The sequence below is a fragment of the Pelecanus crispus genome, chromosome 7 (genome assembly GCF_030463565.1).
Source record: "Pelecanus crispus isolate bPelCri1 chromosome 7, bPelCri1.pri, whole genome shotgun sequence".
In the NCBI taxonomy this organism is placed as follows: Eukaryota; Metazoa; Chordata; class Aves; order Pelecaniformes; family Pelecanidae; genus Pelecanus; species Pelecanus crispus.
Genome location: NC_134649.1, coordinates 40,602,230 through 40,626,665, shown reverse-complemented (window position 1 = coordinate 40,626,665; position 24,436 = coordinate 40,602,230). Strand labels below are relative to the sequence as shown.

The 24,436-nt window shown below is 44.5% G+C and overlaps 1 protein-coding gene across 1 annotated transcript; it reads left to right on the top strand.

Moving 5' to 3' along the window:
* Positions 1-1,378: 1,378 nt before the first annotated feature.
* Positions 1,379-22,680, top strand: IHO1 (interactor of HORMAD1 1). The gene is made up of 8 exons (XM_075714384.1): positions 1,379-1,434; positions 8,735-8,894; positions 10,284-10,441; positions 12,266-12,314; positions 12,977-13,064; positions 20,462-20,565; positions 21,358-21,792; positions 21,826-22,680. The coding sequence occupies exons 1-8, from the start codon at positions 1,379-1,381 to the stop codon at positions 22,678-22,680; spliced, it is 1,905 nt and encodes a 634-aa protein (XP_075570499.1).
* The last annotated feature ends 1,756 nt before the right edge of the window (positions 22,681-24,436 follow it).

Here is a 24,436-nt window from a genome sequence, read left to right as displayed (position 1 = left end):
GCATGGCTCTCTGGAGGGTTTGCCTTCCAGCCCACGGCTGCCTTGGACAGCCTGGCCATTATCACATCCCTGAAGCAAGAACACGATCCAGGCTGTGACTCCCCACTCCAGTCCTAGAAAATCAACCCTTTAGAGGCTCCTCGTGCGACTGAGAGTTAACAAGCTGCCGTGAAAAATCCCAGCTATTTATACCAGGCCTAGCGCTGTAGTGACAAGCAAAAACAATGCAGCAAAGTCACTCCAAGAAGTTTTTTATGGGTAAAAGTCCAAAAATTTTTTTTTTTTAAGTGAAAGTTTTATTTCTGTGGGATTTGATTAGGAAACCAGATATATAAATCAAGAAAACCATTATTTTGACACCTCTGATCTCCAGGCTGCCTTTAATACTAAAGCCGAAAGAGCATGAAGGGGAATGTGAGTAGTTCCCCTAATCTATCCATGAATTTCTATCAGCCTGATTTCTACAGCGGTTTAGTGCCTACAGAGTAACTTCAGAACCAGCAACCAAACATTTTAACCAGTATTGAAATTGTTTTGAATTAAAGGAGAAAAGAACAGGCAAGTAAGCGTGCCCATTTTCCATTCCTGAAGATGGAGGACACAGAAGCACAAGGAAAAAATTCCAGTAAAACCATATTTGAGAATCTTTCTCTGGGGAGTGTTTAGATGATGGGTTATTTTTGTCATACTTCTAATGGGTGAAATTAAATTGCTCTTCATTTCTGTGAGAGGTATTTACACAAGAGACCACACAGCCTCTGGACATGAAGTAAATGGCGCCGTGTCAGAGGTTTAGCCCTTTCAGTGGCCGCCGTGCTCCCGTGGGAGCAGCCCTCGGCGTGCCGGGCTCCGAGCCTCCTCTTCCTCCCCCTGCCCCATGATGGCCCCCGTGGGCCCGGGGGTCCGCTCCTGGGCGGAGGGGTGAGCAGGCAGGGCCCGGCCGGGTGCCTGCTGTGGGCGGCCTGGGGAGAGCCCGGAGCTGGGGCTGATCCTGGGGGTGCAGCCTCGGGGTGAGACCCAGGGACCCCCAGCCCCGGGCTGTGGGGCCGGGACCCACAGGCTCCCATGGGGCAGGCAGGCCCAGTGGGCGGCTGCGCCCCAGGCCCATGGGGAGCCACCAGCCCAGGCCTGGGGCGGCCATGTCAGCTGGGCCTGCCCTCGGCCTGCTGGGCTGTGCCCCCCCCCCGGGCCCTCCCCACAGCGAGGGGGCACAGGGGGCTGCTCCCCCCTGAGCGGGGCTTATCCCTCTCTCTCCATTTTCCTCCTCCCTGCAGGGGAGCATGGCGGGATGGCCGCTGCCGGGTAGGAGAGGCCGTGAGCGCTGGGGCCATGCTGAGGGCCGGGAGCTCCCAGCGAGGGTGCCAGCTGTGAAAAAAACATGAATGTCAACGTCTGGAATATCAAGGAGATGTTAGGCATGCCGACAGCCAGCGGGTGAGCTTGGGCCGTGGGGTGGGGAGGAAAAATCGTGAGGAAATTGTCTATAAAATTAAACACTTCGGGTGTTTGATAGTGATGGGGTGAAACACAGCTAGAATCGCTCTATGGTTAATTATGGTCTGGTTATGATGGTTAATTAGCCTACTCCGTGATCCTCTTTGTGCCCGTGTTGCTCCCAGCCTGCCAGGCACCGTGAAAGATCCACTGCCGGGAATTTAAAAACCAGCATCGGCTGAAAGCTGCTTTCTGGTTTATTCGGGGAAGTCCTGCGGCCTATCTACGTCTAACTAGATAAGTTAAATGTTCCCTCTCGCCTTGTGCAGAGGGTAGGTAAAATGAATCATGATTTGCAATATTGTCACACATTATGTAACTTTAAAATTATTCCATATACTGCATTTGTACGCATGGCTTAATCTCTTCCCAGAAGTCAAAGAGCAGCTAGAACTGCCCACATCTACAATAGATAGCGAAACAGGAAATACTATTTAGATGTAAACATCTGGAGAGCAAACACGTAAGGCAGGCTGCATTTTTTTACAGCAGAGCTTCACCTTTTGCATCACATGGCTAAAAAACAAAGCAAGATTTCTCCCTTGTTTGATGCTGGAGAAACTAATTGATGAATTTGGTCCTGTGAGCCTCTGTTAGTTAAATAACCCACTTACATAACTAACTGTTCAAATTCACAGCTTTAGTCATACTGTCTCTTTGGCCTGATGTTACCACGATGATGGATGATAATGAAAACATAATAGTAGTTTCCTTGCCCATTATAAAAATACTTGTTATATACGTATGAATTAATTGAATTTTGCACAGATGCAGGGATTGAAGGGGAGCCAATTCAGGGAAAAACATGTTTATATCTGTCATGGTTTTGACTTTATAAATACGCATTGCATAATTCTATTGTCTTCTTGGTACCCGCAGATTTTTTTTAATTTTGTTTTCAAGAAGTTACCTCGAAGTAGTTTGAAAATCTGTGACACTCATTCTGGTCAGAGACTGAGCAGGGGAAATTTAGAGAATCTATATAAAATATATATCATTTTTTTGTATACATATAAATTATCCTGTGGAGTTGTGCAATAGGAAAGGAAATAAGTGGAAGAAGTCCAGTTGCCTGTTTGGAAAGAGATCATTTGAATTCCTTCCTCGTCCAAAGTATCCTGTCAGCTACAGAGTCTTCCCTTTTAAGTCATTTATTAATGCAGGAAGAAAATACAGACAAGATTTTAACACCCACTCCTTAGCATTCCACATTTTTTGCAAGTGAGTTCAAAAGGGTCAAATAGGGCATAAATGTTACTGAAAAATGCAGCTGGGGTTGGGGGGGGGTTAAGAAGGGGGAGGAGGTTCTCAGGAGGCAAATTAACTTCTAAAGGAAAAAAAAAGTTACTCATAGGAGCATGTGCATGTGTGTATTTGAAATAGGGGGAAAGGTGTTGATTACTTTTTTCCATCTCGGTTCTATTGCTAGAAACCTTTCTCGCCACAGCAGGGTATGCTGTATAATCTCCAGAATACTGTCTTTCAGGGAGCTTTAAAAAGGAAACATAAAATCAGCATATAATCTAGGCAGGGTATGAATCATGCTGTGAGTTCTTTGCAAGTTTGAGTGAGGGTGTTACTTCTGAGAGCAGCTGCTACCAGGTCCCTAAGAAATGCAGAGCTCCAGTGACACAATACCCTCATGGCAGCGGTTCTGCAGAAGCCCGACTGCTCTGGGTTTTATTCGCTATCTATCTGTCAGACACACACATGCTTCTCTGTAACAGCTAGCAGCCTGAGAAATAGGGTGAGGGAACCAAAGTCCCTGTTTTACCTGTATTTATGTAAAAATATTGACATAATAGAGATCCTAGAGGCATAGGAGAAGGCAGATTATCTAGTTGGACACTGTAATATCAGGGCGCCAATTATTTAAGAAGGTGGGAGGGGGTGACATGGATAGAATGACAGCTATATGGTGGAGAAAACTTAGACTCAATTTAGGTGTATCGACAAATGACACAAGTTTTGTGGGTTGAAATGCCAGACCTAATTAAGGAAGGTGCCGCGTTAGAGCAGCGCTGCTGCCTGCCCAGCCAGAAGGGCAGGCGAAGAAAGATTGCAGAGGATGTGAGAACAGCAGCCGCAAAAGCAGTGATGCTTCAATCAGCCTTCTATCGACTGGGTAAGTGTCACCGGGGCGTGATGCTGAAAGTATGTTTTCAGACACCATAAACACCTGCCTCGGCCAGGGAGCTCCCAGGGGAAGACGCGTCCTGCCTTGGCCCTGAGCTGAGCGCAAGATCCGTGTTCACGGTATTGCTCTGGTAGTGCTACCTGAAGAGTGACAGTAGTGAACTGGAGTCAGCATCTCTGCAGGAGCAACAGAAGCCAAAAAATCCACTAGTGTTTAATTTCAAAAAAGACATTGATGTAGTAATAAGGAAGCTCGTTAAGAAGAAATTAAACTGGATGGCCAAAAGGGGTTAAATGCTTGCCTGAGGCATAGAGATTATTTAGACCTCATGTTGAAGCTCAGAACAAATGTGTACCAGCTATCAGCTCAGATGTGAGAAGACTGGCACGATAAAGACAACTACTTAAAATAAGAAGGCATCCTTCAAGAAACTAAAGACAATAACAAATAGAAAACCAGAAACCTATTATTATTATTATTAATTATTATGACTTTAAATTGAAGTTACCAGAATTTTCTTGTTCCGTGAGAAAAGCAGTAGCTTGCTAAAGGCATAAAAGCTACTAAAACACCCACTTCCAAAGACATCAGAAGCAGAAAGCCTGCCAGAGAGTGTGTAAGGCCAATATATGATGAAAATATTAAAGTGTCATTCAAGAGGTGCTGTAAGTTAAGGCCTACTTGGGCCACTACTCTCTATGGCTTATTTCTACTTTTGAGAAAAAACTTCCAAATTTAACAATCTCATTCAGTCCATTGTCCCATGAAATTCCATCCCACATAGCAGGGCCACATATTCCGAAGTGGCCTTAAGGTTCCAGAATAAGCAGAAAATTAAGGAGACCGCCAAGACAAAGACCAAGAGAGCAGCCATAAAAATGCCGAGCCTTGGAGGAATGAGAAATGGGGGCTGTAAGTGCAGGCTAGAAGATGGTTTCAGATGGGGGGGCAAGACCCCCTGTCTCCAGGTGTCTAATTCTTAATATGGTTGGGGATACGTTTTGAGTAAGTAAACAGGGCTGCTCCACGGAAATCTCTTAGCACCCCTTCCCAATCTCCTAAGGAAAAGGCCCTGTGATCCCCTGCGACTGGTGTCTGGCTCAGGACAAAGGGCTAACACAGTTTCCAAGGTGAGGAACGTCTGGGCAGTATTGAATCACAGCCTAATGAATAATGGAGTGGCTCATAGAAAGTAAAAATGACCTTGAGGAATTAAAACAAGATCAGAGGACTCTGAGCCTGAAATCTGGAAACTGGAGCGGTGTTTGAGCTGAATAACCAAGAGGGATTTTGTTGTGGTTAATGCATTAGGGCCAGTGCCAAAATGTGTTTGTAGAAATTCCTTTTAGGATACGGTGCAAATGATTTGCAGCAAGCAGGTCATGCTGTTCCAGAGGACAGAAAGCAGAATAATAATTTTATGCTATGGCTGTTGCCAGCGAAGAGGTAGCAAATGTCTGGAAGCAGTAACAGCAGCTAAAACTCCTTGATTTAAGCTCCTCCAGGCCCCTGGATGCTGAAGTTCCTCTGCACCCAAAGCCAACACTGATCCTTGCTCATTTGCTGAACACATTGGCAGGCAGCAAATAGTGACAATGAGAGCAGCATAGCAGAGCTAGGGACAGTTCCTATAGACACAGAGTAAAGCCAGGAGGAAGAGCAGGTGAACAGGAGCTCCCAGAATTTCAACTGGATTTGTTGTGATGCAGCCCTGGTCACTAAATGAGGAGGAGCAGAAGGGGCTGGGAGATTTTCTGGAGGGGAATCAGGAGAAGAGGAACTTTATGGCACTGATCCTACTCAGGATTACTACCAGGAGAAAAAGATCTCTTCTTTGGGAAAAAGGCTTTACTGCACTTTGAAGAAATGTGTCAGGAAGGCGTAAGTGAGCTTCACCCACGGTGCTTGGGAAGAAGAGAGATGTTGGCAGAGGTTCAGTGGGGATGACAGAACCAAATAAAATCACTTACGGCCCACCGCGGATAAATGTTATTTTTCAAATTGTAGAAGGCTCAGTTTGCTTTTCCAACTGACTCTCAAACCTTGTTATTGGCGCATAAGGATGGATCCAAACAACAGAGTAAAAATTACCAATTTTTAAAAAGACCGATAGGGCCTATGACAATTTATAGTTACGGATTTTTAGCTTGTCAATGCCCCTAGAAACATCTAGGAAACACAAGAAGAGGGTATTTATTGCATGCTGTGTTTCTCTTGGTGTGTTGTATCTGACAGCTGTTTGGGGGCAAATCAGAACCTTTGAATGAAAGGTGAACATTTGCATATGGTTGTGCTAAAATATTTGGAAGTGGAAATCAGAACTTAGAAAAATTAAAGAGGCTTCCAAAAGATCTAACTTCTTCTGTGGAGGGGGAATTCCCACTGACAACAGTGAAACTGAGACTATGAAGAACTAGCTGACTCCCCAGATATGCAGAGGGCTGCAGATTTTTTAGGTCACGCTCATATTACAGAAAGGGTTGGAGTTGCCAATATTGCAATACCTTGCATAAAGTTAGGTGGGAAAAAGAAACCATTCCATCAGTCAGCAGAGGATGATTTAGCATTTTTTGGAGCTGACAAGAACTTACAGTGGCACTCCTCTTACATATCTAAAGCTGGTTTTGGTTTGGATGCACATGCTAGTGCAAATACCATAGGAGCATTATGGGCACAAATGCATGAACGACTCAGGGAACAGCTCATGTTAGCAGAAAGCTAAAAATTCTCCTGAGATGAACTATTGCGTCACCTAGGAGGGACTTCTAACCGGGATTAAATATCCAGGATGTGTCCTTGCTGTTTATAAGGAAGGGTTTATATTTAGGATGGAGCTTGCATCCCAGCAGCTCAGGCATCCTGAAGGGAATGGTCAGGTGGTTAGAAGAGCTGTGGTTGTCTGATCACACCATCAGGGGTAGGCCTGGGCCAAGTGCGGCCAGGCTGATGTCTTGCCCAGATGGTCTTGTTAGCAAATTAATTGCTGGCAGTGTTAAGCAAGGGGGTAAGAAATCCATTGCTCAGGGGAATGCATGTACTCAAAAGAGACATCTGTTTTGTCTCCCCCCACAATGTGCAGAAGTGCCATCGTTCGTTCCTAAACTAGCCACTGAGGTAGTGGACTTAAGACAGAAAAGCTAGGCTCCAGAGCAGCTGACAGCCACCTTTGGTCATAGTGGCAGTGCAGAGTGAGCCTGGAAAGTCACTTGGCTCATAAAGTCCTCTCAGCTCAATACTCCTCAAAATGCCGGTCATAAAACTCTTTGTTACAGCAATAGTGTACTTCAGGCATTAAGTAATGTGAAGGGACTGAGAAAATGAGCAGGATATGGGATGTGATATTCACCAGTTGTACCAGATGCTTTCAAAGGGGGTTTGACAGGACAGTAAAGAATTTAGGGATTATAAAAACCCTTCCTTAAACTAAGAGTGGGCTTTTTTGGCTGGAATACAGGAGGATTTAGAAAACTGGTGAGGAGATGTGATACTCACATTGCAAGCAGGCGTCCTGCCCGTGTGGGCGCATCTCTGCCTGACATGCTGGCTGTAGATAAAGAAAAAATTATTTTTTTTTTAAACAAAGCTTAGCTGAGATGGAAGCAAGAAGCTGTGCTAGTGAAAGTTGTATTCAGATTACTTTCTTAGTAGATTTGGGGTCCGCAGACAGATCAAGGGAGAAGTTTTGAATTCAGACAGATTTATCAGGCTTTTTGAGAATCCAGAAACCCATACCTCATCTATTTTTGCCTGCAGCTCAGTGTACTCAGTGAGCTTGAAGCCAAAAGTATTAATATGATATTGTCACTGACACCACTGTATAATGAAGAGGGAGACTGAGCCGTTCAAGTACTGCTACTAAATACCTTCCCTGTTGTGTGTATGATGTTTGGGCTTCTTCCAAAACTGGGGATTAACCAAACACGTCACTGCTAATAAATGATGGGTTGATCATCTCTTGTTATACACATGAATTAGTCTCCTGTTCCTTCTCCTTTACTTATATGATTTGATATGGAAGGAAAACCCTGCGCAAGAGTCTCTGTCATTAATTTTGATCTATAATTCCTAGTTCCAAAGGCAGCAACACACCTCTTCATTTTGGTAGCTTAAAAACCAACAAGAACTGAGAGTGTAAACCTGGCCCAGCTTTTCTTATGTTTGGACCTAGCCTAAGCACTCCATCAGACCTTGTGGATGTGGAGCAATGGGATAGTGATCATGTGAAAAATGAAAAAAGTCTGTGTCTTTCCTAGCAAAAAATTGAAGCCAGCCTCCAACACAATGAGAAGTGGTGCAGCTGCGTGGGGAAATCCTTGTCTGAGGGAAGGTGGTACCATGCTGCCATCCTAGCCCATAAAGCAGTAGAAGCCATGTCTCTCAAGAGTAGAAACGGAGCCACACAGCACAAAGTCAAGGCTGGCTGCAAAAGGTTTACTTGGGCAACACTCAGGGGAGAAGAGAACTTTTGAGTAGCATGTTATTAAGTTTGTAATATTTCCAGAAATTCAGATCAATTTGTCCAGCCATGTGTTACGATTTATTTGTTGTTCCAGTGTGTCAGACTTCAGGCATCTGGAGAATAAATGCCCAAGAAATGCCAACTGTCAGTCAGAAAGGTTTACTCTGTTGGAACTGCCTTCCAAATAAGCTGACCAGCATCTGAGTTACAACGGAAATTATTGTTCAGAGTAGTGAAAAGGGAGAGACCCTGCACTTGATAGGAGCAAACCCCAAGGTGTCCCTTAAACTAGGACTGACCGACGAGGGAGGCAGGATGAACTGAGTTAGCTGGCCAGTCCTGGTTTTGGTCTTCAGCCTGCAGAATGTGCTAGAGAAACCCCTTCACCCCTGCAAGGTGAATGCAGAGCTACTGCACTGCGTTCATATGGGTGCGGCAGTTTAAGATAAGCCACTTGGCTTTGCGTAGCAAAAACATGCTGTTAAACATTACCCAATTACAGGGATGGTACCCTCCAAGTGGCGAGTGAAATGAACATGTTGGGGTGGGCCGTGCTTGAACAGTTCCAGCAGGTTGTGTAGGGAATTCTGTTTGGCTTTTTAATTGCTTGAGACTCATTCACAACCTGCTCTGCCCCATTTCAGGCCTAATAAGTTTTCCATCCGGAGCAGTGCTCCTAGTGACTACTCAAGTTTGAGCGATTCTCAGCCGCTCTTCGGCTCCCAGTTCTGCCCGGAGAACGTGCAGTTGGCAGTGGCACCGCTGGAGTTGGACACGCAGCTGGAACAGCACAACTCCCAGGATGTGAGTCTCACTCTCGTTCAGCCCTGTGCAGGCACACAGCCACCATTCAAAGTTAACGGAAAATACTGAAATCAGGTGCAAATGTTAATAACCGCTGAAATGAAGTTATCTTCTTGATACATATAACTATTTACGGTGACTAGACAAAATAGGAGCCTGGTCGGCTGAAAACCTAGTATTTATGACAGATTACTAACAATTATTATTGGGATAGGTATTATTTTCTTTAATCACATTTTTTAATTATGAAAATAATATGAAATTATTCTCAAGCTAATGCCTTTAGGCCACCTAGCTAAGGCAGAATATTCCATCTATTCCTTCTTTGAACAATACTGTGCTTCTCTTCATTAGCTTTCTGCAAGAATGACAGAGGTATTCAGTATTTACTTTCATTGACTAAAATTACCTTGCTGTATTGTTCTACGGCAGATGCTTGAATGATTTTGGATGAAGATCATCTACACTCAAAATCTTTCTCCTACAGCACATGGTTTCTGATGTTACCAGCCTCACTAAAATAGTTCCTGCACCGCTAACAGAGAGCACGAGATCCAAATAAAGACACCTGATTAGGAAAGAGCAGTGGTGCCAGCTCAGTGGCCCTAGGCTGTCCTTCAATTCCAGATCCTATCTGCTGTCCTCTTGTCCTCTGCATTTTGCTGGAGATCTTGTCCATTAACTGCAGTAGCTTTTCATCAGACACAAAAAAGGAAATTCACTCTTCATGATGAAAGAAGACAATTTAATGGAATTTGCCTTTTCTTATGTTTTAAGGAAAAGGCATTTCCATTTTGGTCACACCGTGTCTGGAAAGTTTGTAGAAGGAAGAGGTCTTTATAGCTTTCATATTAATATTAAATTTCTTGTTCTGAAATGTATATTGAAGCATGTGAAAAACTCATCTGCAATCTGGTGATGTTGCTAGTTGGCAGCAAAACAATGTCATCCACCAGGAACTTCAATAGGATTTTCTTTAGATTGGTGTACGGGGAGGTTCCACTGGTGTCTCTAACTCTTCCATAATTCCAAGAACACTGGAATTAATTTATAATCTCTGTGTAGAGCATACAGGAAAAGAATCTGCACACCTGATGATTGCAACCAACTGAAAATCCTCAAGATGAGAGAAAAGCCTGAGTCTGGAGGAATTCAGGCTGGGTCTCAGTTCCACAGGGAGTCGATACAACTAGGCACACTAAGTGAGCCATAATCTCATGACATTCTTAATCTCCTCGTCCAATCTAATCTGTCACATCCAATCACTGTGATCTCTGTCTGCAAAACACTTGGTACACAAATGTGTGTTGCTAATTAATGTTCTGATTATTTTTATACTTCAGCATTTGATTCTATGATTCTATGATTTTTCTTTCTTTTGTGCAACAGAGCGAGCCCAGTATTTTTACCAAATACCAGACAAAACCACAGTTATTTGACGAAGATGCAAAAGAAAAAGGTTTGCCTAATGTTGGCAGAGGAAGAGTGAAAAGTGTCTTGGAAAATTTTGAAGTGAATAAGAACAAAATAAAGGACAAATATGATCGGTATGTAGACAACCATCGGAAATTCTTTCTGTGCTGGTGGTTATCACTCCCTGCAGCTCCTTCTTCCCCTCTTAAAAATCATACATGACGAGGCTGCATATTTCTCCAAGAAAAGTGTATGTTCAGGTTTTAGATAATCTCTGACTGGAAAAAGTCGCAGGATCAACGAATAGGGTTTATTTGCAATGCGATTTATGTAACACACTCAGCCATAAGCCACAAGGAACAACAAAATTCTAACCTGAATTTACCTTTGTCCTTCTTTATCTAATCGGCAGGGTTTTTTTCTGTATTGATTCTCTGCAAAATCACATACTTCTCAAAATTTTATAGACTGTGTTGGGACTGATCAAAGGAACTCTGAGGATGGCCTTCACATTTAGGCCAGATAAGGAAATTGCCAAGCGTACTTGTGTACAGTGGAAGATGCAATGATTACACCTTTATAAATCTGCACATATCTCTAGAATTTTACTTGTATACAAGATTTTTGTATCTTGTGGTTTTGGTAACAGACAAGTGTAATTTGCATCTGCTTGTTGTCAGATGTTAAGAATTAAATGTATGTGTAGGTCCTAAAGGACTTTAAGGAACAAGCTAACCGTTTCAGCTCAAAAATGAAAGATGGCAAACTCCCCAGTGCAACTGTAATAATTCTTAGTGCTGTACATTTTGTAATGTAACATTCAAAGTGAAACACATTTTTGTTAAAAGGCTGTGTATCTCTTTCTCTTTTTCAATGGGCACTATGCTTCTGATAAGGCAAAAGCTGATTCTCTAGTGTCTATTAGAGAAGAGGAGGATTTTTGTAAGTGAATTATGAGAAATGAACAAATAGTTTTAAGTGTTTAGGCAGAACTCTTAATTATCCTTTATTTCTTCTTTAAATAAATTATGCTCCTTCCTACACTGAAGATTCACTCCCAGATTAGAAGCCTGTTTATAGAAATAGCTTTATTATCTTTACAAAGATAACATATAATTTATCAATTTGTATCCCCCACAAGTTTGACTAATAAAATGAGTATCTTCCTTTCCATAAGGCCAGAAAGATTTCAGAAGGCCTGCCTAATTCTCATAACTAGACTCTACCTGGCCTCCACCTTTTTGGTTGTTGCAATTTGAATCACTGAATGATTGATTTAAAATTACTCGAATCTTCAGAGATGAAATATCTTATCACTTTGCTTAGCAACCGTCCTTTCATTTTGGTTTGATAGGTTAATCCTGAATATAGCCTAGTTCCTGATAGGCTTGCTCAACTTAAAAGCATGGATAACAGAAACCACAGGCATAATCTCGGGAGAAAAGGATTTGCAGTATTTGTTCTTCCTGGCTTGGGCTTTGTTGATGCTGAAGCTTTTCCCATATTTTTCTCCCAGTTATTTTAGTCCAAATACAATACCCATGTATCCCAGCAACTGGCACATCACCTCCGCCAAGGCTGGGTCCTTCCGGAGTAGATAGCATGGTGGTAACACCCCTGCTAATGGACAGCTGTGTAAATGTCAACTAAAACTTTTGAGAGAGACACAAATGCTAGGCCAGGAATGGGAGAGTTAAAAAAACCAAATTTCATCTATATGATATATATGTGCATGTGGTTTTTTTCCTTACTCTACATAGCAGAATCCATGCTTTCTTAAAACAAGTAAGGTGACTTCAAAGGGTTAGGCCCCCTGAAGTAAGCACGTTTCTGTGCCTATATTATGCACTATGCTATGTCTTGCAGTGTTTCATGTCTCATGTTTACTATGATCTTTTCAATTTCTGTCTCTTCCAGTAACTTACATGTCTGTTTTATACTTGTTTTTTTCATTTTAGTGAGGTTTTAAGCACCGTTATTTCCAGTATCAAAGACAGGCTTCAAGGGGTAAGTTAATTCAAATTCAGAGTGCAGAATAATGAAGAGTTAGAAATGCTACAGAATGTTTACCTTCTCTCATTTACTGTGCTGATATTGGAATTATTACACTGTTTATCTTGAGCACTCAAATACTTTAAACCAACAATTGTCAATTTTTTTGCATATACCATTGTCTTTGTGGCCTGTCCTTAGGGTCAAGGTCTTTAGGGCCTTGCCTCAGAGTCAGCAGTGGAATTTCTCTGGGTCTCGGGAGCAAGTACAGGCTGTAATGGCTGTCTGCAACTGTCAATTCTTTTTTCCTTCTGCCTGAAGAAAGTAGCCTACTCCTGGGAATAAGTCAATGTGGTCTTACTGTCTGAAGGCGAAGGTCTCTCCCCCAACACCTTTATAATTAATTTGATTAATTTTGTTATTAATGCTTTCTTTTACAGGTTAGTATCTCTATTTCAAAATCTGTTGAGATTTCTGCAACATTTCATGGGCCTTTTGAGCCATTCCATATCTCCTTTGGGGTTGCAACCAACAGCTGGACAAATCGTTTCAAGCAACAGATAAATAATCATTTTCAGGCTGTTTTTCAGTTGTTGTTCTGTGGAATTTGGGGCTGTGTTTTTGCAAACAAAGAAAGGGCAATGTATTAATTTTCTCATTTACCTTCGTTTTTGCAGCTGCAAGCATGCTTGGACAAGTTTGGAGAAATGCTCGAGTCAAGAAACAAATCCATTTTGGTTCACCTGGAAACCATTTCCAAAACACGTAAGTCCTTTCAGTATTTCTGTTAACAGCAGAGGGCACAGTCAAACTGCTGAATGTCAGCGTGTTGTCTCCAAGCTGGGGTGAACAAGGCAAGTCATGCTACTCACAGCTGCTCTTCATAAGGGAGAAGAGCAAATAAGACTTATGCATGGTATGGACTTGTGTATTTTTCCACTCTTACTCTGTTATATTCTCCTTTTCTCTGCTCTCTTGTACTGAGTCAAAGAACTTAGGTGTTGCATGGTTAGGTGCCATGCACGCATAGAAAAATGCACCTCTATGTTTTTGTGTTCTGCCTGGAGTATGATCATTTTTAGACTATCTGGAGTACTAATGGAATACACAGTAAAAATAACCTAGATATTTATATCCTGAGTATCCAGTTTCAGCTTTTAGGGCTTTCTCAGATGTTCATGTGTTAGTTTGAAGTTTTCCATCTCTCCTCTATGCTTGAAGTCATTATATTTTAGCTATGAGCAAAACTAGTACTGCCCATTTCTTAAGTAAGAAGCAGATAGTGAAGCACACTATCGCCATGATAAAAAGGTGACCTCCCAAAAAAGCCAATAATGTAAAATACTTTTGAAGAGCTCCATCTCTGAAGTGGCTAGTCACAGAAGTCTTTACTGAGGGAAAGTGCTTCAGAGAAATTGTTTCTAATTTGGCTTAGATCTGAGCCTTTGAGAGTGCATTAATTTTTAATGCTGGCATTATTTTTTATCAACACCCTGTCAGGAGTCTGCTCTGTGCCAGAACAAGAGGCCAGCTTCAATACATGCAAGAAATGTAAAGTGATTTATACCTTGTGAGTTCAAGGTAGCAGACCTTCACAAAAGCACTATAATATTTACTGTGGGGTAAAATGAGGCTTCCACAAAGCACAGCATTGACAGATACCCTATAAGTCAACACAGCCCTCTCAGGCAAAAAGAATGGAGTCTGGTGCTTTCTGCACGAGGCCATGAGAGCCTGTACGTTTGAAATACCGATCTTGTTATACTAAGAACACTCCCTTGCCATGCTTGGCAAGTGCTTTTGGTGGGACCTTAATGTAAGCAAGAATCTGTCTGCTTTGGCCAGTGCAACAAGCTTCCTGTTACGCATTTGCTCATCTCCTAATTACTTCAGTGCTTCAACTTGTCCACTCTGCAGCAGGACTTTGCCTAATTTCGTATACCTCTTGCACAGAAATTGTTGTCATGGCACTGAAAATCAAATCTATTGTTCATGATTCCCCCTCTTCATTCCATACCATTTATCCAGCTGTCCTGTTTCTTCTCCATACCCAGTTTAAATAAATGTGCCTTGAATGAAATGAGAAACCTCCCAGAGGTGCCTGCTGCTAGATTTTCAAAGCAATTGAAAAGAAAAATTGGCACTTTCTGTAATGTATCATGCTGCAGAATGTTGAATATATAATGAAAATCATTGCATGCTCCACAATGTTGTTCTTTTTATATTTCTGGGAGGTTCATCTGTCACTGCTTAATTGCTGATAAACACTGCCATTTGACTGGTATCACAGTGATGGATAATTAAGTTCCCTCTAAATAAATACCTGCACTAGTGCCTTGAAAGGATCCCAACTGAGGCAATTTCCTTGAAAAACTGGTATAAAATTCCTAAACTCCTCAGGTGATAAAGAGCTAAATTCAGAGCTGATAAAGCACTGAGTGCCAGTGGCTGATGATACAGTACCTTGGGATGTGGGTGACATGGTAGCGACATGTTAAATCCTTGGCAGTGGAGGATTTCACAGGTAGGAGAGGAATGCAGAGGATGGAGAAGTAGTACTCCAGGACATTCAAACAGCTCTGAAAAGCAAAGGAAGGTGGAACTTGAGATCAAGTCTGTCTTCATTAAAAGCATATAAGGAGTATCACAGGCTTCATTTACAGCAGTGGGTAGCAAGCACATTTGGCACAGCCTGCGTAGCCACTGGGCGAGAACAAAACAGAAAATATTTTTCAAAATATATTTCCAAAGCATCTCCAAATGCTGTTGGGCTGGTGTGCCCTATGCAGTAAGATAAAAAAAACATTCTCTTTTGAGTGTTTGTCCATATGTGCTTGCACACAGTGGATAGAGCTGTGTCTGGCACTGGCGATGAGACAACATTTGCCTGAGCAGCTTCCACAGAGGCACAGCTGCTCTGTTCCTTGCTCAGATCTTGGTGTGCTGTGCACAGAGATGTAAAGAGGCAAGCAGACCCTATGTCCTCGTTCTTCCACCTTACGTAGAGTTTTTGCAGTTGAGTTGCCCACTCATCTTTTGCTCTTTCCTTCTGATTTCAACTCATTTATGTTTATATTTTTCTCATTTTCATTTATATACCCACACTTCTATCAAAACTTTCTGATTTTTTGTACAAATCCTGATTTTCACAGCTTAGCCCTCTCTGAACTGCTTTGCTTTTCTGGTATCTGGTAGTTCCAGCTGTGACAACTCATAACAGCCATATCCTCCGCACCACCTTGACTTCATAGCAAATGCGAAGCATATTCCCAGCCAGCATATCACAGGCAATCCTCTGACCCTCCTGCCAGCAAGGGTGACAAAATAACATGCAATGCGTCCCTTACAGAGGTACGAGCTGATGCAATTCTCTGACAAAATCCGGTGCCTGGAAGGCGGCTTTCAAACATGACTTGCTTTAAGACTCCCCAGGCCGAGTAGTTGCTGCTGGCAAGGTTCCTAGGGGAATTTACTGTGTTTACAAAGGTGTGATGTGCACTTGTTTACTGTGAACAGTATGGTCTGGACTGGGACACCCAGGCAGTCCTCTTAGGTTTTGTGTTTGTAGAGATTGAAAAGTCAAAAAGTTTAAAACTGATAAAAGAAATGCCTTTCTCATGCCGCTGCTAAACTAGCCATGCAGTGACTGGCAATGAAAGTTGCTGAGGTGAGGGACTTAACCAGACTCCAAAAACAGCTCGGCATGGATGGCAAGAGGATGTGTGGTTGTCGTGGTGAATACTGAAACCCCTCAACTTCAGGGTTTCGGGCACTATCTGCCGTAGAGCAGGCTGAGATCAGGGGCAGCTCATCCTACAGTTTCCTGACGCAGATGTCTTCTGCCATGCTGTAGAAGGGGACCCAGGCTAAGCAGGCACAAACCTGCCAGCTGACTACTCGGGCTATGTCCGAGCAGGATGCAGCTGTGACAGTCCAAATGTCTCACCCACTGGCACAGCTCAGTTACTGCCCAGGGAGAAAACGCAGCATTCTGCTGAGCATCATAGCTGTCCTCCCTGCTCATGTCTCACCAGGTTTATACCACCTCCTATTTCCCCTCTTGAACCCGGGCGTGGAGGAACCAACCTCCCTCCAAAGTGTTATTTAAAGCCTCTGTGCTGTCAGTGCCAATCTCAGGATGAGTGGCATAGACAATGATAGATAGACATCAGAAGCAGTTGCTGTTTAATATTCCTAGGCTGGGAGGCTGACACTCCCTCCCTCGGCTGCTCCGACTGCAGTTTTCAGCTGTTGGGAGTGCAGCTGCACCTGAGTGCAGGCTGATTTGGGGGAACCCTCTGCAGCACAGGGTGGCAGACCTACCCCAAGGTCCTACAGACTTTTATCTCATGCCAGATTTCACATTCCATATGTTATTAATGTAAACCAGTAGCATCCAAAGACAATGGTACAGCAAATCAAAACACAGTGGTGTTCCAGGTTGTAAAAAACTGTTTTGTTTAGAGTAAAATACCTTAAGAAAGGCACAAGTCTGCGCATAAACCACCCATTAACCAAGTAAAGATTTTCCCTCTATGATCAAGTTATTCAATAACTATCTGCTGCGGGGTTTATTTGAAGAAAACTTTCTCTGAAGCAGCTGTTCTTGATCATTTTCAAAGACAAGAGACTTGACTAAAAGGGTCCTTGATCTGATCTAGTTTGGCCATCTCAATGCCTGTTTTTTTTAAGTCTAGATTAATGCTCATTTTTATTTTGTTTAATAGTGTTTGACAAGTCTGAACACTCCTCTGGTATGGAAGCCAGAGAGGGAAGGAGAGTGCCCCTCCTCTGTACCAAGGAGGTTTTTTTCTGCAGAATACTCCTACACGTACAAATGAAACGTGTTCAAAAGACTGGCTGTTGGTTGCTTGCCTGCAGCATGCTGTGCTGAGTCAAACGTATGTGCAGATCACAAGCCCAGTGGATGCACTGCTATTTTTAGACTGAGGATACCATGTTGTAGAAGAACAGACAGACTGGGGAAATCAGAAAGTTTTAAAAATAATTCTGAACTAAAATTAAGTGTATGGGGAAGAGCAGCAAGGCAAGGTAAGCTTGCTGATGCTGGCCTTCCTATATCCTCACTATGTAGAGATGGAAAGTGATGAAGTGACATGAAAGGAGTTTCCTCCTTCAGTCACTGCTGCTTTCCTCCTCTTTATAGGCTTGCAGGCTGGGAGGGGGCTGGCAGGCTCCCCAAAACCTGCTCTCAGACTGCAGGTAGCCCTTTGGTCTAACCAGGGAGATGTAAAGTCTAAAAGGCCCACTCCCAACATTCACTCCACTGTTACAAACCCATTCTGCAAGCTACAGCTTTCCCCCAGTGATTTGTAAAAAAGTCTAAATCTGTCAGAGCAAAAGAATAAAAGCTTAAAAACAGCAGTGAGAGAGCAAGGACAACCAAATTGCCTGCAACAGTAGAGAGCTTATTATTTGAAATATGTGCAGATAATCCTCAGAAATCAGCCATGCTCCTATGGAGAACAAGGCAAAGCCCTGTGGTGATGGGCATCCTGAAAAAAATGGAGAAATTCCCCTAGGAATTTCCTAGGTCCGGGAGGTGGTTTAACTCAATGTGTGTGAGGAAGACACATGGACAAGGCAGCTGCAGGGTTCCTTCTCCCAAATGACAGCAGCATGCACTGTGCCCAAGCATCCCTCCTTCAGAGGAAGGCAAATAAAAATAAAAATACAGCCTGGCACAGGGGTTCCCTGCTGCCGGGAGGCAGCTCTCGGCAAGTGCCCTGTGCCTCGAGCGGCAGCCTCGCTACACCTGAGCAGCACCTGCAGCCCTGTGCCACCAGACACCTCTGGTTTGCGTAGCTAAATAAGCCAAACGCTTTCAATCTCCTTTCATAAGAGGAGATTATCACCTAAGCACTTAATTATCTTGTAGATTTCTCTGCACGTGTTCCAGGTCAATCTCTTTTTTCCCTTGCACGTAGACAGCTAGGACTGCTCATGGGCTTCCAGCCACCCTGGGGTGTACAGTAGTTCCCGTCAGCCAGAGCCTGCGCACTGCCGCATGCCACACTGCCCTATCTCACCTGTAGCTGCTGGTGCTGGCATCTGCGTCTTTGTGTCACCTGCTAATTACCTAAATGCCCGCTGGCTTTTGCATGCAGGTGACTATGGCAGATTTTAAGCAGGTCTTGAGGAGTACTTTCCAGAGCCACCTTGTCCCCTCATGCCAACCGTCTCAAGAGCTGATGTTTTCCCTTTAATTGAGGCTTATCCACTTAATTTTTTTCATATTACATGACAACTTACACTGAAAAGCTTTGTTTGTATCTACAGAAAGGCCACTGTGTTGCCTTTGTCTAAGAAGTCACCTATCTTATCCTAGCATATTACATTAGTCAGGCACAATCTGCCTTTTATAAAATCTTGTTCTATTTTATTCCATTTCTGTCCATGTCTTTGAGTACACTTTCCCTTAAGATCTATTCTAAAACCTTGCACAATATGAGAACAAACGAGTAAGCCCATAATTGCTCAGATTTCTTTCCTTTCTTCCTTCCCAAGTATACCTTTTTAAAATGTCCCTATTTTTTACAGAGACAAAGCCTGTACAATCACTTTCTGCCTGCCTCTCCCTAATAGTTTTTACCTCTTTGACCAATTTTATCTAGAGTTTGACAGCAGGGCACAGCTCACTGAGACAATTAAGTCCCTGCAAGCTTAATGAAAATAGCTGGGCAGGAGGAGGAGAGATCCCAAGTGCTCTGCGGCTCTGTAGCCTGTGAGCACACCTCTCTGGGGTGAGAGGTGCTGCACTGAAGAGCTAAGATAAATACTCCGTGTGCAGGAATAGCTTCAGCCGGGCTCTCAGCTCCACCGACACCAAAGTCAATCAAACACATTGGATCTGTAGCAAAAGAGGATTAATTAATTGCAGAGCTCTTACAGCCGCTTGCTGGAACATAGGCTTTATTCTGATTTTTCCTGGGCGTGCAGTGCTAGTCCAGGACTCCAGAGTTTCAGTTATCCCGGCCTGTTGGCTTGGCAATGCTTTGTTTTAGCAAGAGTTCTTTGCATCCTGTGTTGTTCCAACTGGCCAATGTTCCACCCAGCCACAGCATCTGTACACACCTTCCTGCACTGTTCACATGAAAGACCAGACATGTTTAGCAAACAGCTCTTTCTCTCCATCTTAATTTACGATTTTAAAGGAAGAATTCTGTAAGATTACTAAGGATTTTTCATCTCCGCATACACCACAAACTGCGTTCCCATGCTGTAGTGTATTAGGCACAGCAGTGGTTCCTATAAGAATAATTGCAGCTTCATGGGGGAGTTATATTATTGTCCAATCATATAACAAAAATTCCTATTTTTTATCAGTTTTTCAACAAGACTGACTGAAGCCAAGAGCATCTTGCTCCAATTTAAAACCCTTCCAGGGTGTCTGTGTCCCTACAGGACACTGCCAGGGCCCCCACTGCCTTCCAGCGTTCCAGCTGCAGCTGCCCAAGCACCAGGCACAGCTGCCTGGTTCAGACGTTTTCTGGCCCCATCTCTTCCTGTGTTCAGCAACTGGAAATCCCAGTTCTTTGCACACTCCTTCATAATTTTGCACTATCCCTTCAGGCAGCTTTCCTTCAGTTACCAGCCTCTTGTGCATTTCTGTCACGTAGTCTCTGGTTGCACTTAGCCACGAACCTCTTGCATCTCCTTCCTGTTATCAGCAATACTATTCTTCCCTTCACACGTTCAAGCTCCTGTTTACCATCAGTTGGTTACAGAGGTCGGTCAGTTACACTGGGGTGGGTCAGATATTTTGGGGTCCCCCTCCCCTGGCCATGCCTGTTGTGAAGTTGGCAGGCAACTAAACCTCAGCCTTCCTTGCATTGAGCCAACCAAGTTTTGCAGCTTCGCATAGCCTTTCATCTCCAGCTGCCATATTAATAGAGTGCAGTAAATGAGGTTTGGCGTATACTCAGCATCTTATAAATTTCAAGTGCTTGGCATTAAATATCTACCCTATTGTTCATCGCTTGGGGCTTGGGGAGATCTCAGCGGGCAAATGACTATGGCTGCACAGCACAGTGAAGTATTTCATGCCAAGCTGTGGAGGAAGTAGCGATAGTATTGATAGTACTTTATTCACATTTACAAATGAAAGACCAAATGTGGTTTTTATTGATTTCCCTGTTTAGTGCAAGATGCTCTTCAAAGTCACTGCGGCTCGGTGCTGAAAGCTCTGACAGATAAAAGCCAAATGGAGCAGGCGCTGCTGGAGATGGAGAGGAGACTTGCAGCCGTAAGTGCAGAAATTAATCTTTTATTCTGAATCTCGTCCTGAATTTCTCCTGCTTTTTCAAAATATTAACTGAATATTAAATTGCCTTCAAATGGTGGATTATAAAGTAGACTGCTCCTGTTACAATGAAGGGGGAAAGACATATTAAAATGCTAATTCTAGGCCAGATAATGACTGATGCTTACCCAAGAGCGGGTTAACAGTGCTGGAGGCTCTGATGAAACCCTGGTCAGTAAGAGGGGAGCCCAACAGTGCCCTGTGGTGGCAGGCCATGATGGAGCACCTCTTCCTCATGCTGGCACATGCCTTCGCTGGAGGAGGTGGTGCAGTGTGCACCTGCAAGGGGAGAGCATCCCGCAGAAGTGCACTGCCTTGTCCCTTCTGCTGGATGGTTTCCCAGAGAGAGGAAGAAAGAGGTGAAAAAAGAACAAGTGGGTGTCAGAGACAAAAGAACAGACTGTCAGAGACCTCCCGGACAGGTCTGGTTTCTCCAAAGACCCTGCTGCAAGAATTGCTTTTGGCAAGGATGTGTCACACCAGCATGTGAGAAGGCAGGGCTCCTGGGAGAGGGGGCACACAGTGGGTTAGGGGTGTGCCCCAATACCAAACCTCTCACTTTTGTGGGACAGTTTGACAATACGTATTACACAGGGAGATACAAACTGCTGATCTTTGGGTTGATACCCAAATTAAGAGGTCTAACTTGCACACAGTACCTAAAAGTTTCTTGCCTGAATACTATTATTGCACCTTTTAATGTGTTGTTTACTGCTTCTGCTCTGTTCGCTCCAGAAAGATGTGGAGATTTTGGATGTGAAATCCAGTGTCCAGCTGCTGAAGGAGGGTCTGGAGTCACTGCCAGCTCAGCTGAGTGATCAGCACCTGAAGCTATGTGAAGAACAAGGCTTCCTGAAGCTCCCTAACGCCTTAGCTGAGCTGCACACGCTGGTTTCCAGTGCCAGATCCCGCCCTCACATGGCAGATAACTCTTCCCAGACCTCCCCTGGCCCATGCCAGGGCTGCGTTCTGGGTGGGGAGAACGCATGCGGGCCATGCTGCCGAGGCAGGGGGGTTTGCAGCTCCTCGGGTGAGTCACAGCCCCCCTGCATGGCAGCGGGGGAGCAGCATGGAGATGCCCCTGTGAGGAACCAGGTCATGGGGGGTGGCACACCGCAGCGTGACCTAAACACAGCTTCAGCAGGGAAAGTCAGCCCCATTGCTACAGCGGCGTGTGGCAGAGAGAACACTTCTTTGCAGGAGGTGAAATGTGGCTTGGAAACAGAGAGCTGTGCTAACCATCCTTGTGTGTGCTGCACTAACAGTCACTTTTTGGGGGGCAGTCAGAAGAAACACTGTCCTGTGCCACAGGAAGCGCCTCTACCAACTCCACTGAGGAAGGTGGTCAGGAGAGGCACCAGACGATTTGAACCCATGACACTGTCACAACAGAGGCAGCCTCAAGTTTGCCACCTTTCTGCACAAAAAGATATGCCCCGGAGAAGAGACAATCACCCATCCACAGATGGTGAGGTGCAGAAGGCAGCTGTAGGGAACAAAGCAAAACAGAGGCCGGGAAGGATCGCCTGGAATAAAGCAATGGGGAAGAAGAAAATGTGCCCCGCTATGAGAAAAGGCGAGCTCTCTCTATGTGCTGACAGTGGGCTGAAGCAAAGGAAGGCAAATGGGATTATTGAGTTGGAAAGCTCCAGAAAAAATGGCTTTCCCAGATACACGGTTGCTCTCAATTTAGGAAGCTCTAACCCGGTTTCTGCAGCTCCCAATCAGCAGATCCCAAGCAGTGCTCAGCCGAGGCGTACAAAGAATTTCCCACCAGTGCCATGCTCCAATAAAAGTCTGCAACAACTTGCAGACAAAAGAAAGAGATGTTTCGAAATTAAAAAAAGAGCGAATGCTTCCACTGTAAAAAGGAATCTCTGGGATTCCTCTCCCCAGGAGAATGTATTTTCCCTGTGCAGCACAACAGGTGAGAAACAGATGAGCTGCTTCAGTCTCCGAAGCCCTGCAGCCTCCAAGAAACCACGTCCTGCCAATACGCTGGCTCAGCAGAATACGGCCTGTTGCTCTTTAGTTTTTGATAGCGATTATTCCGATTGAAGGGGTTTGTTTCATGTTCGGAGTTCTCGGCGCAGGCTTGGCCATCTCAGTCGCAGTTTATTCCTCTAGATGTGTTACCTGCTTAGTCAGAGACAAGGCTCGTGCCTGGATGCTTGAAAGTGCTAGTGCCCGCTTAGATCGATCGTAAGGGACTACGAGGGATCTGAGGGGAAGTCTGCCCGTAGCTTGGAAAGCTGATGGGATCTGTATGACTTTACTTCCCTGCGCCCAGCAGAGATGCCACGGGCTCCAAGGACCTTCATCTTTACACAGCAGAGAAGTACCTGCGGAGTCTGCCAAGACATCCAGCAGGGAGGAGAGGGCTGGCAGAGCACAGGCACGCAGCTCAGTTAGATTTAGCATTGAGATCTACTTGAAACTTTTCAACTGGATAAATGGAGTAATATCTCTGTGGCCAGAGGCTTTACTCCGTTTCTCACTTGTATTCTCCACGTTAGTTTGTATGTCTAAAAGTTCAGCTTTTTCACTACTCCCTAGGCAGTAGTAGAATTGTTCTTGTTGATTTCGATAACATTCAGATTTGTCCTAGGAGTTGTTTGTGAGCTTTGGTCGGGGACAAGTTTAGCTGAGGAAAAACCAAATCCCAACATCCCAGGTTCATCGACTGTTGCATTTCTTCTCCTTTTAGGCTAAAATTTCTTGGTTTCAGAAAATTCAGCAAATTATTTAGTTTCTACTTTATCTGTCTCTTGTATCTCTTAGCTAATCAAGCAGCTCTCCAACATAAGCTTTTCAAGGGCAGTGGTTCTCAAACAGAAGTCAAAAGATGTGACATTCACATTCAGCAGATGAAGTCACTGATGGATAGTTCTCGTCCTTTAGAAACCTGCACCTCTCTAGTGGGGGGGTCGCTCCAAAATTTTCAACTCAGAAAGGAGCAGCCTGCTCGCCTAATCTGGCGTATACAGCAGCGAGATTGTTGGGCAGCCCCAGTTCCTGCAGAGCAACTCATTCCGGGGTGCCCAGCTGTGACTATCAGCTTCCACTGCTTCAAATATTTGTATCATGTTTGATTTTTGATCTGAGATGCTACTAGCAAAAGAAGCATTTTGGTGTTGATGAAACAGGTCAATTGCCATGAATCCAACCAGTCCATCTTTGTCCTCCCAAGGGAGAAGACTGGGATCCCTTTTTCCTGGCTTTAATAAACTCACTGTGTCATCACAAAAGTCCTGTGTCTTTGTATTGGTTTTTTGGGAGAGGCGAGATCCTGTTTCAGCGGGTGAGCAGGCGGCTGCTCTCTGGCTGTTAAATTCTCCTGGATCATGGAACTGGGAGGATTTGTTTTTTCAGCACCTCTCTGATGTTTAAACAAGGAAACCTCTGCCCTTCCAGTTTAACATCGGTTCGGTGACGTTAATTAGCAAGAAGAAGGCGGCAGGGGTGGGTGTGGGGAGCCCCCAAGCCTTGGGACGCCCCCGGCTCAGCGGAGGGGCTGGGTGAGGGCTGCCGGCACCGGCGGCCGCTCATTTCGCGTTGCCCTCCCGCACCCGCCTCCCCAGCATCCCCAGCACGGCCTATGCTGGGCAAAACCTGCTCTGTGGGGCTCACCAAAACTCGTGTTTCGGGGTCGGCGGGGACAGGCGCAGGCCCCTGCGCAGCCCCCGGCCTGGACGCTCACCCCGGCTGCGACGCAGCGAGCTCGGCAGCACATGGCTGATCTTGGAGGGACCTCTGGAGGTGCCTGCTGCAAGCCCTGCGCTGAGCCAGAGCAGGCCCCGGCTCCCGGGCACCC